At 38.9% G+C, this 17,184-nt stretch overlaps 1 protein-coding gene across 1 annotated transcript in view; it reads left to right on the forward strand.

Annotated features, from left to right (window-relative positions):
- The window catches only part of PRDX4 (peroxiredoxin 4), a 25,679-nt gene extending 15,026 nt beyond the window's left edge, over positions 1-10,653 (forward strand). The window contains exons 4-7 of the mRNA XM_007463959.1: positions 2,731-2,853; positions 6,181-6,311; positions 7,328-7,362; positions 10,543-10,653. Coding sequence (XP_007464021.1) covers positions 2,731-2,853; positions 6,181-6,311; positions 7,328-7,362; positions 10,543-10,593 — 340 coding nt within the window. The 3' untranslated portion in view covers positions 10,594-10,653. The remainder of the gene's footprint in view (positions 1-2,730; positions 2,854-6,180; positions 6,312-7,327; positions 7,363-10,542) is intronic.
- Positions 10,654-17,184: the final 6,531 nt, after the last annotated feature.

Here is a 17,184-nt window from a genome sequence, read left to right on the forward strand (position 1 = left end):
TAGGGAAAAAAATGGACATACTCTTAAATTATGGGCAGACAACTGTTAATATGACAGGAATATAGAGGAGCTCCAGTGGCACAATCAGTTAGTGCATGGTACTTGTATGACAGGAATATAGTTATTTATCAGACAGTTGAGGAATAAATTTATCTGAGAGCTGCTAGTTCAATGAAGGTACAGTAAAAATGCTTAAGGATTTTATAGGACATTTCAAATTTGGGGGAAAAAAAGTTAAATTCAAAAGATGTAATATCCATAGCAAAAACCACTGAATTGTATGATTACTTTATTATCATAAATTGGGTAACCTAAATCTGGAGAAATAAAATCCAAAATACCACATCTCTCTGTTACACAGTTGTCTAGTATTAAGTCAAACTCAAAATAGCTTTTATAATTACTTTTTAAGAAGCAATGATTTTTTTAATTAATGCTTTAAATAATTTTTTTAAATTCATTAAACATGAAAAGATGCTCTGCCTAATTAATTGCAGAGAATTTACAATAAAATGACAAGAGATGCCATTTTTTTCCTCTGTCTGGCCAAGAGTTCAAATATTTAAGAATTTCATCCAATGTTGATAAAGGTGTGAAGAAATGGTACTTACACAAACACAGTTGATTCAGCATTTCTGGAGAGCAGTTAGGCAACATGTTTCAAACATTGAAATGTTCATGTTGATGTGAGTTTTGTTTTGGTTTCTAAATTTATTTATTTATTTATTTATATTTGGCTGTGTTGGTCTTCGTTGCTGAGCACGGGCTTTCTCTGGTTGCGGCAAGCGGGGGCTACTCTTCGTTGTGGTACGCAGGCTTCTCACTGCGGTGGCACCTCTTGCTGCGGAGCACGGGCTGTAGGCTCGCGGACTTCAGCATGCAGGCTCAGTAGCTGTGGCTCATGGGCTCTAGAGCTCAGGTTCAGTTGTTGTGGAGCACGGGCTTAGTTGCTCTGTGGCATGTAGGATCTTCCCGGACCAGGGCTCGAACCCATGTCCCCTGCATTGGCAGGCGGATTCTTAGCCACTCTGCTACCAGGGAAGTCCCTAATGTGAGGTTTTGTTTTTTTGTTTTTTTTTTTATATATGTCCATGTCTCTCTCTCGCCCTAACACACCTCACCCTTCCCCCTCCCCATATCCTCAAGTCTATTCTCCAGTAGGTCTCTGTCTTTATTCCTGTTTTACCCCTAGGTTCTTCATAACATTTTTTTTCCTTAAATTCCATATATATGTGTTAGCATACGGTATTTGTCCTTCTCTTTCTGACTTACTCACTAATGTGAGTTTTTAATAGCATCCATAATTTTGTTCACAAAAGTTTTGCACAATATTGTTCAGAATTATTTTGCTTTTAAAATTTAACATTCAATTCATTAAAGGCACAAAGTCAAAACAGGTTTTTCTCCATTTACAATTATGTATATAAATATATATACATATACATGAATATATTTGTATATATAACTGTAAATGTATATAACTTATAACTGTAAATTATACATACACACATATATGTATGTGTGTATATGTAAGTAAAATTTTAATTGGTTCAGGAGCTACAACTTAAATTTAATTTACATTTCCTTAAGAAATTGATTCTCTTAAGTATTTTAAGATGCAGTTATATATTTAATATATTTAAGCATCTCAATTTTCAGACAAACTTTCCCAAGAACTTAAGTAATTCTTGCAAATCTAATAAATAAATAGGTGTGTCTTAAGTCCTTCTAAAATGTTTCTTTACTAGTTATAAACTAAAATTTCAGATTACACATTTTGAATTGGAATCATAAAGTGAATCTGTTATTTGAACATGCCAAATCTCTTAAACATTATAATTTAGTATACAAATATATACTGATTATTTCTTAATATAAAAATATTAAAACTATGGGTTTAATTTGCTTCATCATTTCTATAGTAATTCTAAATCTTTGCAGGATTAAAACACAAATCCACTAAGGAGAAAGTTATGTCATCCCCAATAATTTGGGATTGCTTTCTCAAGGAATTTTGGGGATACATTCTCAGCTGGATAGGTTTCATATCAACCAGAGATTTCTACTTGGATGACAGAACTGGGGCTGCGAACATCTGGAACAACAGTTCCCTGTTTCCTAACGGCTATGTCAGCATCCTACCATGAGGGCCCCAACCCACATCCCCCAGTTTCAAGTTGCAGAATAGTTAAATCTGAAGACTGATGAGTCTGAGATTACAGCTAACTTCCTTGCTGCTTCAAGTGGACTTTGCACTTCTTGTCTCTCAGAATATTAAAATGCCATCCAGTTGTATCCTGCTCATCTCACAAGGCTTTGTCTTGCAGTCACAATTCTAAGGTTATGCTTATGACAGTGCATATCCTTTGATCCATAATTCCACTTCTAGGAATTAATCAGACAAGTGTACAAAGTTGAGAATTATCAGGATTTTCCAGCAGTGTTTATAAAAGCAAAAAAAAATGGAATCAGTTTAAATGACTGTCAGTAGAGATTAGTAACATATATTATGTCTGTACATTAAAAATGTGATGTATATCTCCATATTTAGTGTTTAAAGGATATGAATATATTGTTAAGGGGAGGGAGAGGCAAGAAGAATAGAATGTATATTAGCCTGTCTTTGTTAGAGAATGTGTGTGTTGTGTGTTTGTGTGCATTTGCAAAGAAAGAGTGCTGTTTTAATATATGCCATTTACTTAACCCTGAAAGGTAAATTTTCTGTTACAGGATTAATACCCCTCGAAGACAAGGAGGACTTGGGCCGATTAGCATTCCACTTCTTTCAGATTTGAACCATCAGATCTCAAAGGACTATGGCGTATATCTGGAAGACTCGGGCCACACTCTTAGGTACCTTTCAGTGGTTTTACATTATGACAAATATGAATATATTTGTAATCCTGCTTGAAATGGAGTTAGAAGATACAAGGTTTGATCAAGAAATATTTGCTCTGTTTGCAAAAATGTTGTAGATACCGTTAAAAATAATTGGTAAGTGCCCAACTTAAGCTATGTGAGTGTCAGACTGTTAGAGCCAGAAGATTATTTAGAGGTCTTTGACCAACGCTGTCATTTTACATAAAAAACAGATTCAGAGTTCCATGGACTTAGCCAAAGTTACTATAGTTAATTGCAGAGCCCAGACGTGAACCCAGGTCCCCAAATGGTTTGTCCATTTCTTTCTCCTCTTTTCCAAACTGACTCTAGTAATGGTTTTTCTAAATACAAGTATCATAGTATTTAGCAAACCTGTGTCTTTGGAGTAGGAAAAATTAAGGAAATATTTTACCCAACAACCCTCATTGAGTTACTTGAGTTAATAAATACTGATAGAATTCTTTGAAAAAAAGGGCAACTTCAGCTTGAAACAGTTTTAATTTTCTTATATATTGTTGATTTGCTTTGCAGTGCTAAGCTTTTTTAATGTTTTATGTGGTGTCAGCATTTTATAATCCTGTGGGTTTCATATAACAGCTTTATTGAGATATAATTCACATACCATACAACTCACCCATTTAAAGCATACAATTCAGTGGTTTTTAGCATATTCACAGAGTTGTGCAACCATCACCACAATCAATTTTAGAACATTTTCACTGCTCCAAAAAGAAATCCCATCCCCATTAGCAGTCACTCCCCGTTTCACCTGGTCCCCCTCCCCTAACCCTACACAACCACTAATCTACTTTATGTCTTTCAAGTTGCCTATTCTGGACATTTCATATAAATGGAATCCTACAGTATCTGCTCTTTTATGACTAGCCTCTTTCACTTAGCTTAATGTTTTCAAAAAAGGTTCATCTATATTGTATCATGTGTCAATACCAAGTTCCTTTCTCTTTTTTTTGGGGGGGGGGTACTTGCCAAGTCTGTAATGGTTTCTGCCTAGAGTTTATTACTAAGTTAACTCCCAAAGAGTAAATATGCCACTAAAAAGATTGAGGCACTTTTAAAATTTAGAATTATTTGAACATTAACCAAGCAAAATTATCTAATATTAGCTATTTTATGTGACTTGAACCAATAGTTTGTTTTTTTAATTTTTTATTTTCATCAAAGTAATATATGCAGTTTTTAAAAGTCACATTTTTTTAAACGGTCCTCTCCTTACTCTTAGCCCTGCTTCATGGAGGGAAGCTACTTTCAGCCCTTTAGCTACTGCTTGCATTATTTGACTCCATATTTCTAAATAGTATCTTATATAATACATCTCCTGGGTATATCAATTTTGGTATTATTTTTCATGGTAAATAGGACTTTATCTTTCTTACATCATCCCCAAATTAATTTTCCCAATATAATGTGTCACAATTTTGGGTTAAGTCAATATTCAGTGTTTATATAAATACTGTTCACTGCTAAGCTTTTAAGTGTAGTGTGCTGAAGACTACCTTCCCCTCTGGCAAATTTTTTTATTTTCTTGTAGCTAATAAACTACTTCATTTCTTTCATTCCCTTAGTTTTCTATATATCCATCACTAATTATTCCTAAATTCCACACCTGGATTGTAACCCCTCTAAGTACTGCATTTTTCCTCTGTCAAGTTTTTTTCCTCCATCCTCCTGCTTCCAGTCGGACTGATGGCTCGCTAGGCCTGCTACACAGCTATTGTCCTAGCACTTTATGCACCAGCATCCTGGGACATTCCTTCACCTCTTCTCTATTAGATACCCAATTTTCTGGCTCCCATGCCTGCCTGCCTTCTTTATGTAATCCTTCATTATGGTGAAGCACATCCTCATAGCTTCCTAATACAAGGTCATTGGAAGGTAAAATGCTTGAGGGCCTTCTATGTCTGAAAATGTTTTTATACTGCTCTCATGCTTGATTAATAATGTGGCTGGGTGTAGAATTCTAGATTGAAAGGCATTTTTCTGTGGACCTTTGAAAGCATTGCCCTGATACCTTTAGCTTCTGGGGCTGTTATTGAGATGTCTGTTGCCATTTTAATTTCATACTTTTTGCAAGAATGACCTGTCTCTGCTCTGTGGAAGAGACATATATACATATTACACCAAGTATGGCAAATGCCTTAGTCTCATAGTCTACCAAAGAAGCAGTTCACACAATCAGAACAGAAAACAGAAGCTACAATTTGCTACCAAAGAAAAGGCAGATTTGTTTTTGTGTGGCGTGTGTTGGTATGATGTGCCTTACAGAGGCAAGGTCAAAATTTCCAATCAGGATCACTTACTTCAGAACAGACTTGGTCACCTTTGATGAGAATTTTCAACTGTAATAGTAGTACATGAAAGGATACCCATGTGAGTAGTAATTAACAATTTTGCCTGAGTTTGGCCACGTTGATCTGGTCTAAGGAGATTGAGCCCTAGTTAGTTCAGACGTTGAGTTGCACATTCAAAAAAGGTGTTGTAGAATGAGGAGGAACACTTCAGTAATGTGTAACATGATTATGGAATAAGATTTCATGTAATAGATATGTAATGCCATGTATTTCTCCTAAATATATGTATCTCATCATTATTTTGTACATTACTTGTACACAAGCAATTAGCCCTAGTACCCGAGATCCTTTTCTAATCCAAAGTTAAGTATTGGGTTGAAATCCATACTGACTGAAATAAATAGATAGTAAAATCCTTTGACAATTTTTATCTCTAGTATACTTTTAACTCTTACAGTGCCACCCCGATCTCAATAGCAGGTCTTTTAGGTCGAACGACCTCATTATTCCCCAGGCCTTAGTAGTGAATCACATATAGAAAGATTCAGAAGGAAAGGCAACTTCATATTGGTGACTTTGTCTTTTTCCACCACTGGAAAAGGAAATACAAAGACATTCTAAATAGCCAGTGATAAGAAACATGGATCACTCCTTCACCCAAAGGAAGGCTTTGCTAGGTAGTTTAATCATTTCATTTACAGTACAATCCCAAACCCAGTACACGTCAAGATTCAACTGATCATACTACAGTACATTTCATAGAGAAAAACAAATTATTAAAGCTACCGTTTAACAGTGATAATCCCAAAATATACAGTAGATAAGTGTGGGCATGGGGGTGTGTGCATGTGCATACCAGTCAAGTAGGTAAGTAGTGAGTTTTTGGTTCTGTATAACATTCTTCTGTGTGAGCGGTACAGGGATTCATGTTAACTAACATTTTTCTTGACTGAGAACAAATGTCCTCACCTTTACCATTCTTATGTTTTAGAGGTCTCTTCATTATTGATGACAAAGGAATCCTAAGACAGATTACTCTGAATGACCTTCCTGTGGGTAGATCTGTGGATGAGACACTGCGTTTGGTTCAAGCATTCCAGTACACCGACAAACATGGAGAAGGTGCCCTTCCCTTCTAACCATCATAGCCTCTTGATTTTTTAGTTTGAGAGATACTAGCATAATTAGTTTGGTTTCTTATCTTACAAGTAATTTTCATGGTTCCAAAGTCTTCTGATTGTTTTCAGATTATTAGGTCTTTTAAGCAGATCAAATTATAATTTAAAGTGCTTTTAACAAAATATCACTAATATATTCTACTTACTGAATAGGATGGACAAAATATTATTTTCACAGTCCTTTTGGTCAAGCTCAGAGAAGTTTCTGCTACTGTAATTTTTCAAATTATGTTTCTATAAACTTAAAATGCACCAGCTAATCTGGCAGTATCTAGTAACGTAGGTTTTATTTGCATGTTTACATTATTTGATTTAGCTTTTTTTCCTCAAAGTAATTCAGAAATCCTTAATGTTATTCAGTATCACACTGGTAATCTGTCATTTCATCCTTTCACTTCAAGTTTTTGTAGTAGCCAAATGGAAAAGGTCAGATCTTCTTAAAATAGAACACGTTATATATTCCTTTCAAACGTGTAACTCAGTGCCTGAGTCAGGGTGCACTCTAAATCAAGGGGAAATCCTACCTTCCAAATAATGTTAAAGTCTCTTTTGACAAACAGTGAACCATGGCATCAGTACAAAATACTGCAGGACATAGCAGATAAGCTTAAGGGAATGTACATTCAAGGAATTTTTGCTGTACCCAGACCTTTCAGTTTACCAGATTCCCAAACTTTCCAACTGTATTAGAGGAACACTCAATTTGGTTTCTTCTATTGTAAATGTAACTAAACATGATTGACAAAAGTGAAAATAGATTAGCTGCCTGCTGATAAGCTCCATGACTAAAATTTCTTGCTGCAAGCCAGTAAGCTAACAGAAGTCAACTGTCCTGTAGCAATGTTCTCATTAATATAGGCTCTATTTTCAGTTTCATTTGGAAAAAGAAAACACAACAGCTGCTAAAGAGAACTGAACTCTGTTTTTAAACTGTCTTTTGCCAATTTTTGTTTCTTTCAGTCTGCCCTGCAGGATGGAAACCTGGTAGTGAAACAGTAAGTCAAATTGATTTTTCTGTTAAGAGGATGGCTGGGGCAAAAAAAAACAACAAAAAAGCCAACCCTAGGATAATCTTTCCTTGTAAAAGAACTCCCTTGATTTTGTAAATGAAGTAAACATTGCTAGGCAGAACTCATAAGACTACAGACATTCTTTGGACTGTACGGAGAGTAGCTGAAACTGGGAAAGCAGAATATGGGACCTGACGCTGTGAATTTTAAAGCCAAGTATACAGAGAAAGATACCATTAAAAAAGGAGCGGGGGAACAGTGGAGACGTGGTAGAATCAATTCAGGGCAAAGAATACAGTCACAAGCAAAACCTTCAGTGTATATTAAAAGCTTTTAAGAAAATCTGGCTTACTGGGGGCAGACACCAAAAACAACGGCAACTACGAACCTGCAGCCTTGTGAAAAGGAGACCCCAAACAGAGTAAGTTAAGCAAAATGAGAAGACACAGAAACACACAGCAGATGAAGGAGCAAGGTAAAAACCCACCAGACCAAACAAATGAAGAGGAAATAGGCAGCCTACCTGAAAAAGCATTCAGAATAATGATAGTAAAGATGATCCAAAATCTTGGAATGGAGAAAATACAAGAAACATTTAACAAGGACCTAGAAGAACTAAAGAGCAAACAAACAATGATAATAACACAATACATGAAATTTAAAATTCTCTAGAAGGGATCAATAGCAGAATAACTGAGGCAGGAGAACGGATAAGTGACCTGGAAGATAAAATAGTAGAAATAACTACTGCAGAGCAGAAGAAAGAAGAAAGAATGAAAAGAATTGAGGACAGCCTCAGAGACCTCTGGGACAATATCAAACACACCAACATTTGAATTATAGGGGTCCCAGAAGAAGAAGAACAAATGAAAGGGTGTGAGAAAATAACTGAAGAGATTATAGTTGAAAACAATCAGATTAATTAAAAAATCCATCATCTCACAGTTAGCCTTTTTTGTGTGGGATGAGAAGGCTTAAGATCTACTCTTCTAGCAAATTTCAGGTATACCAACAGTATTAACTATAGTCAACCGTGCTGTGCATCAGCTCCCCAGAACTTATTCATCCTAAAACTGAAGGCTTATACCCTTTGACCAGCGTCTCCCCATTTCCCCCAGCCCCAGCCCCTGGCAGCCACCATTCTACTCTGTTTTTATGGGCATTCATTCAACAGACATTCCTTGAGCACCTGCTGTATGGCAACTATTCGAACTTGGATGATAGCCAGATGATACTTACTAGTGAACACCATAGCCAATGTCCCAGCCCTTAGAGTTACGTTCTAATTTCAGTTGTGGCCAATGCTTTTAGAAACAGGTTGATGGGAGTTGGTGAGACAGTGCCTGGGATGGGGATAAAGTGGTCAGGAAAGACTTCTCAGATGATATTTGAGGTGAAACGTGAGTGAAGAAAGGGAGCCAGTCGTGCATGGAGCCATGCAGAAAGAGCCGCAGGGGCAGAGGCCCTGAGGCCAGAAGCGGCTCAGCGTGGCGGGGGAGCAGAAAGGGTTGGCGCGGGCAGAACGCTGAGCTGTGGGAATGGGAGAGGACGCCAGTGTCCCAGTGCACGAAGGGTTGGAGCCCCGTGAGTTGACTGAGCGATGCGGAGTCCCTCATGACCACAGGGAGGGCAGCAGGTGGTTTGAGGATAGGGCAAGGGTAGGATGAGGAAAAGGAGATGAAGTATGAACTAGTTCAAGAACTACAGCTCTGAAGGGAAGAAGGAAAGAAAACAGCTGGAGAGGGGGATGTAGGATCAGAAAAGGTTTGGTGGTGGCGTTTCTTTGAAGATAGATGAATTTTTCATCTCCATTGCACAGGCCTCCTGATTTGTCTCCCCGACCTCAGTTTCTCTCCTCTTCAATGCATGTCATTCTGCAGACCGGAACCTCTTAGTGGCTCTGCAGTACCAAGTCCTCATGCTCGGGCACAGCCTTCAAGCTTCTGCATTCTCTCTTTCCACTGCCTCTCCCTGGTCATCATCCCATGATTCACACACGCACATAAACATGCACACATGCTATGCTCCCACCAAATCACGTGACTCGTCTTTCCCCAAACTAAGCCCTACTCTGTCACGCTTTTGTGCCTTTGCTCAGGTCTTTCTTTCTGTAGCCTGGAGTACCTCTCTCCCCTTCCCTAAATTCCCCACATTCTTCTTTCAAGACCAACTTAAATGCTACTTCCACTCTGAGGCCTTCCCTGATGCCATCTCAGCCTCTGTTGAGTCACAGAGCCTGTGTCCTAGTTTTGTGTGTTACATCAAAAGCAGTTATGTACACGTACATCTTCCCCACGTGCTTGTACGAGCCTCCAAGGCGGGGACTTTGGTGGTTACCACTGGATCCCCCACTGTACAGCACACTGTTGGCACCCAGTGGTTATGCCATAAGTACTCTTGAATTGAATTGGAATGCAGAGAGATTATATATTGGCAAAGACAAAATACTCCTGGAGTGGTGCCTGTAATTAGGTAACATGTATTTTATGCTGAAGAAAATGCATATAGAACTATCATAAGCTGATTACAATAAAGTACAAGGTTATTTTTTTATATAGGGATACATGTACTTTACCTGTAACTGGCAAGTAACAGTTAATGTGAGAAATTAGAAACCTAGGAGGTTTCTAAGGCTGTAACGCTCTAGGAGGGAACACTTTTTCTTTCAGAGTATTTGTCCATTCACTAAATAGGTACTCACGTTGTTTTCAGAGTACTTCTTTTACTTTGCGGTTTGAGATTAAAAGGTTACAGTTCTGGACCTCCAAGCAATCCATTTGAACCCACTGCCCCCTTTTCAGGTTGTAGCATACCATCACTTCATCAGCAGATAATTTTAAAAATACGTTAACATCTGTAGCCATGCTCTCTTAACATGTTTGATTTTACACCATACCTGAAGATGACATGAAAGCCTGGTGGCAAAGAGAAGAGCTGTAAGTAACTGAGGGTGCTTGAGTACAGATGTTAATTTACTAGCAAATCATCTGCCTTCTGGGATAGCTGAGATTAGCAGGACAAATCCAGTTTTTCCTAAATGTATATGATATAATTTGGTACACAAAATAATCTTTATCTTTAGTCAAGAGATAAGCAACTAATGTCAGACTACTGTTGATATACTTTGGCTTTTAAAATGAATAATTTGCTTTTTTTCTTTAACAGATAATCCCAGATCCAGCCGGAAAGTTGAAGTATTTTGATAAACTGAACTGAAAAATACTTCCTCAGGTCATGATGCTTGAAGCTTCTCAGTAAAGTTCAGTTTTATTACCACATTGTGTTGCAGTAGTAATTTCTTGAATAATATAAAAATCCATGTCAGGGTCCAAAGATATTTAGTGTTTGGTAGACACTGATGCCAAAAGGTAGGCAGTTATTCTCTATCTTTCCAAAATACAAAAATGTCAGACTGACTCAAACTCGTAACAAGAGTAATAACTAACATTTATGGAGTACGTGCCATCTACCAGGCATTGTGTTAGGAGCTCAGGTGTATTATTTCACTTAATTCTCACAGGAACTCTTTGAATTCTTTATTTTACAGATAAGGAAACAGCTAGCTAGCAAAGGTAGACTCAGTCTTTGAACCCAGGCAGGCTAATTTCTACTTTCGGGGCTGTTACCACTCCACTGTGGCTCACCTCTCTGTACCTCTGAGGGTGGCAGGAAAGAATAGGTTGAGAGCACAGTCACCTTCTATAGCGTCTGGTAGGGACGGTGAACCCCAGACTCTCTGTATACAACATAAAGCCCCTTGGTTCCTCCTTTTTTCTAAATTTACATTTACAGCTTGTACTAAATTTATAAGTAACAACTTACATGTTTATATTAACAATGGGAGTTCCTTGGTGGCCTGATGTTTAGGATTCCGGGCTTTCACTGCCGTGGCCCGGGTTTAGTCCCTGGTCGGGGAACTAAGATCCTGCAAGCCGCGTGGTGCAACCAAAAAAAAAAAAAATGGTATTTAGTTTAACAGAAGTTGAATCCCTAAGTATATGTAGCCAGCTATTCACAAATGACCACATATAAAGCTGAACTCCAGTGGTAATTTGTCACCCCAGTATGGCAATGGCTTTACTATAGTTATATACATGCCATGTAGTTTAAGGGAACTGGGACCCGAGAGCATCTGCCTCATCCTGTCTTCCACGCTAATCCCCTCTCAACACACAAAAAGCCCCTCGCCCCAGGGGACGACGTCCCTGGCCTCCTGGCTGACGCTCTGAGTTCTGTCATAAAACGCAGGGGATTAGTGACAGGCATTCAGACGTGGACACGGGAATCTAACTGCCATTTATAACCCTTTGCTATAGCAAAGTATGTTCTAAGTGCTACCTTACAGTCAACATTTTAGAAGCCAACTATTAGTAAAGTTGAAGGCTGCTACTACTTTAGTGTTCAGACAGGTTTGTGATAATCCCATCAATCAATACTTGCAATACAATTGGAATCTTATTCTCAGGTTTCCTCTTTCCAATCTGAAAAGTACAAATATTTTTACTCATGGAATAAGCTTGTATCTTCTTGATTAATAGTTTCCATTCTTTGGAGCTTTTCTAGCCTCATGTTCATTTTAGGTGTTTACAAGGAAGACAGGTATTTTTGGATCCATTCAAAAAAGCCAGTCATTAATGTTTTCATTCAACTTTCAGGAGCTATTTGATCACCTACTCTAAACACTTGGCATGTATCAGTGATCGAAGACAAATTTCTGCCCTCAAAGAGCTTAGTATTTGATTACAAGCAGGTCCTAATAGTATAATTTCCAGGTACCTACAAATAAGTGAAAATACATCCTGACTCATCACTTTTCATATTAACTGGGTAACGTTAATAGCCTATAAATGCACTCCTCAGTGCCTTTTATCCCTTCAAACAGCTGACTTCTGAAAGTCCACAGTATACCCTAAAGATGATCTCATGTGGCCATTTACAGAAGGCTAGAAAGAGCGTTCCAAAAGCACATTCCCCTGCTCTGCTGGAGAGGATGGGCCCAGGCCTGACCAGGATGAGCTACAAGAGACAACTCCCAAACATGCTGACCTACCGTAATCTACAGCAGTGGTTCTCAACTGGGTACAATTTTCCCAAGGGACATAGTAATGTCTGGAGATGTTTTTGGTTGTCAACTATGGGAATGCTACTGGCATCTAGTGGGTACATGTCAAGGATGCTGCTAGACATCCTACAATGCACAGAACATACAACACAATTATCTGGTCCAAGTTGTCAATAGTAGTGAGGTTGAGAAACCCTTCTCTAGGGACAGTTGCCAACAGATTATGGAAAGGAGACCAGTATAGTTTAGTAGCTACCTGTGCAAGAGGACAGACCATGACGTGACAGTAGCTTATCCAAAATAATAGGTCAAGAGGTGGCCCGAAGTCTCTATGAAACACACTAGGCAATGTCTTTTCAGTGCACTTACATATATATGAGTAACATCTGTGATTCCCTGCTTCTCCCTCAAATTTCTGACCTTCTGTTGAATATTTCCCAATTAAGCCTAGCCAGTGTTCTGACCTTTACAATGATCAGAGTGGACTGCTCTTCCGGGGATTTCTTAGTCCCCAGAATCTCATGCAAGGAATCATTCCCCACTCCCATCATTTCTTCTATATCCAAGGGCACATCTAATCCTATACCCTAAACTTTCTATGTCAGTAGACTTCCAGGTTTTATATTTTGTTCTTAAATACATTAACCACTATTTTATTAATGATATTTTTATACCCTAACCCCCCCATATGATACCATGGAATGCATCCTTGTATTTTGTTACCCATGAATTCTGATGTTATGTCACTGAAATATCTTTGAGTAGAATTCTTAACATATGAATGTGAAGAAATGTGTATTTCAGGTAAATTATGTCCATAAAGGTCTCCATGCCAGTGTGTGCGGGGGGGGGGATGTATAAATATTAATGTTTGTATGTATACATGCATATACATACACACGTCTATAAAATCATTAAATTTTTAATTAGCTTTTAAAAGGAAATAAAATATCATAGCTACTGTGTATTTAGTCTTAGACAGCAAAGCACATTTTAGCAATTCCATTATTAACGTAATAACACAATTTGGGCATAATGCTGTACACAAGTAAAATCCTAAAAAAAAATTTTTAAAGATCCACCTTCCTGAGCCTTAAGCTTAAATTTTTTAAATTAACAAAAAAGTCAAACACCCAAATTCACCTGAATCATACATTCGTTCATATGGAAGTTATTAACCACCTGCACACACGCAACGTACTTTGCTACGCAATACAGATAAAAAGATACGACACAATCCGTTCCCTCAAGAAGCCCACAGTTTCCCAAAATCGGCATGTAAAAAGAGCAATACAGTGAATAAATGCTAAAAATGCTGACACCTGTGTTGGCTCCAAGGCCAGCATGAGCAACAACAAAGCAATATAGGGACGATGGACCGTGCCACAGGAGGGGAGGAATAAGCCCATTTGCTATTCGTCCACTGAAGCCTGTATCCCCTGCCAGTGTACTGTCCTTATACTAAAAGGCAGTGCTTGGGGCTTCCCAGGTGGCACAGTGGTTAAAAATCCACCTGCCAGGGCTTCCCTGGTGGCGCAGTGGTTGGGAGTCCACCTGCCGATGCAGGGGACGCGGGTTCACGCCCCGGTCCGGGAAGATCCCACATGCCGTGGAACACCTAAGCCCCTGCGCCACAACTACTAAGCTTGTGCTCTAGAGCCCGCAAGCCACAACTACTAAGCCCGCGTGCCTAGAGCCCGTTCTCTGCAACGGGAGAAGCCACCACAATGAGAAGCCTGCGCACCGCGACTAGAGAAAGCCCGCACGCAGCAACTAAGACCCGATGCAGCCATAAATAAATAAATATTAAAAAAAAAAAAAAAAGAATCCACCTGCCAATGCAGGGGACATGGGTTCGAGCCCTGGTCCGGGAAGATCCCACATGCTGTGGAGCAACTAAGCCTATGCGCCACAACTATTGAGCCTGTGCTCTAGAGCCCGTGAGCCACAACTACTGAGCCCGTGCTCCACAACAAGAGAAGCCACTGCAGTGAGAAGCCCGTGCACGGCAACAAAAAGTAGCCCCCCCCCGCTCTCTGCAACTAGAGAAAGCCCGCACACAGCAATGAAGACCCAATGCAGCCAAAACTAAAATAAATTTAAAATAAAAAAAAATAAAAAGGCAGTGCTTGTGACCCAGCCTCAAGAGACAAAGCGTTGACTGGTCTTCCTCTCTCGTGATCATCTACTGGGAGATGGCACATACTATAGAGTTGATTGGCGAGATTCAGGGGTCCAGTGTGTGGCCAAGGATAGAAGGTAAGAATCGAATCTGCAGGCCTGGGTTTGTTAACTTCAAGTTCTGGCCATTTGTGCAGCTCAGCCAGGACATCAGAAAAAGGATTTGCAAGTTTTCTATCAAAGGGAGTTATGTTGCACTGTAACCCAAAGCCCATGAGATGGCTCCCAGCACACCAAAATCCCCTTGCCCTGAGGCACCCTGTCAGGATAAACTAAAAGAGCATCAGCTAACTCAAACGATTTTTGTTTTTAAACCAATCTAATTTAGAGAAAAGAATGGAAAAAAACCTTTTAAATTCAGACCAATCAAAACTAAGTACAACTCAAAGAAGCATGTTAATGTGTACTGAGAACCCCTTCCATTAATGACCATGACCCATTTAGATGCATATTTTACACTGTGACCTAGCACACCCATAAATGTGCATGTGCACCATGCACATGCATAACAAGTTACACAATACTTACTATGGGTGATGTATTCTTTTATTTTTGTCATGCTGGCCACAACCCACTAAATTTCATGACCTACTAATGGGTCACATTTTTTTTAACAAATACATACATATAAAATATAAATTTAAATTTATATATGTGTGTGTGTATAAATAAAATCAGGATACAGTAAATGCCTGGCATATCAATACCCTGTCATGTAATTTTCCTTCCATTATGGTACAGTTCATTTGTTTTAGCCATACTATTCCCTCTATTAAAGGTACACAATTTCTGTGACAAAAAAACAAAAATATCCTACCCTTTCTTTTGTTACTACAATCCTTTCTCTGAGGTATTACTTTATCAATGCCTCTGGCTTACTGAATGGTTTTGAGAAGGTCCTGTTTTATTCTGAAGCTCCTTTTTTCTTTTTAGCATACACATCTTAACTGGAACTTGATTTTTTAAATTATGTGCAATATAGTCATTAAAATATTTCTCTAACCAAACAGCAAATCAAGTGACGGGAAGTAGGTCTAAATCAGGAAACTCTGGAATGAGAAAGCTGCCTCTCCTTTTTTGGAGAAGGAAACAGATCCCAAAGAGATGAATCCTCCACGCTATGCCCTGAACTAGCTGGCTGCAGACATAGTTGAGACCTCAGAGGTGCCTAAGAGCCAGCATTCGAGCCAGCAGCACTCCTCCCACGTCACACTGCCTGCCCGAAACCCACCCGCTGGACCAAAGGACCCCAAATCCACCTCAGACTGATCCCCTTAGATCAAAATAATCCCACGATACAACAGTTTTACTAGAAGCAACGTGACTGGTCAGGGGTCCTTAAATCCGTTTTTGTTTTGTTTTGTTTTGTTTTTTTGCGGTACGTGGGCCTCTCACTGTTGTGGCCTCTCCTGTTGCGGAGCACAGGCTCCGGACGCGCAGGCTCAGCGGCCATGGCTCACGGGCCCAGCTGCTCCGTGGCATGTGGGATCTTCCTGGACCGGGACACGAACCCGTGTCCCCTGCATCTGCAGGCGGACTCTCAACCACTGCACCACCAGGGAAGCCCTTAAATCTGTTTTTGAACTTGCCGAATCCCTATTTTTAATTCCTCTTTCTTGTTATCTATTTTATAGTAGTTCATAATTTGTTGTCCAGGGAGGGACAGAAAACATTCACAAGTCAATTTAGAGTCAATCACAACTGCAGCACAAGTTTTTCTCTAAGAGCAAATTAAAACAAATGCCCAAAATATTTCAGCCATCCTTGTCTCTTATGGTTGAGACCAGATTGTATTCTCATGTATGTGTCTGTGTATGTGAGTGCGTGTGTGTGTGTGTGTGTGTATCTCACAAGTTAACTCTTTATCACACTAGCTGAGAAAATATGTATGAAATGCGGCAAAGGGCCAAGATTCTAGACCTAGTCTAGGCCTACCCCACCTAACCCCACCTATATACAGTTACAAGGTAGGCTGTGGGAAGTTACTTTCCCTCTCTAAGTCTCACTTTCCTCATCTGAAAAAGTGGGTAATAATGGTATTGACCTCAAAGGCTGATTCTAAGGATTAAATTAGAAAATACATTTTGATGTCATTAGCACAGTGCTAAGAATCCAATATGTGTTAGCCATATATAAAAATTCTTATTTTATGATTATTACATACTGTGACTGATTTTTTCCTACACTGCACTAACATACAAGTTGCCATGGGGTTCTATATAACCAAATAAAGAATCCGTAATTACTTCCAAATGTTTTCATATTAAAGCATAAAGCACTGAATTTGAGCTTGAGGCTCTTATACAGAAACAGAATAACACAAACTTATATTCTCTGTATCAAAATGGAGGCAAATATCAACTAACTAACAACTAAAAGTTAGTTATCAACTAACCTTCACCATCTTCCTGGTGCACTTCCTTTCGCCTCCCTCTTCTAACCTATAAAGGAGCATAATGCTAAAAAATTACTATTCAGAATTTGTTGTAAAGTTAAACGCATTGTTACAAGTTAACGTTTTATAAAACACGAGCAGTGACAGCAAGAAATTACACTCCTGCTGA

This window comes from Lipotes vexillifer, unplaced genomic scaffold, assembly GCF_000442215.2.
Source record: "Lipotes vexillifer unplaced genomic scaffold, Lipotes_vexillifer_v1.1 scaffold587, whole genome shotgun sequence".
Classification (NCBI taxonomy): domain Eukaryota; kingdom Metazoa; phylum Chordata; class Mammalia; order Artiodactyla; family Lipotidae; genus Lipotes; species Lipotes vexillifer.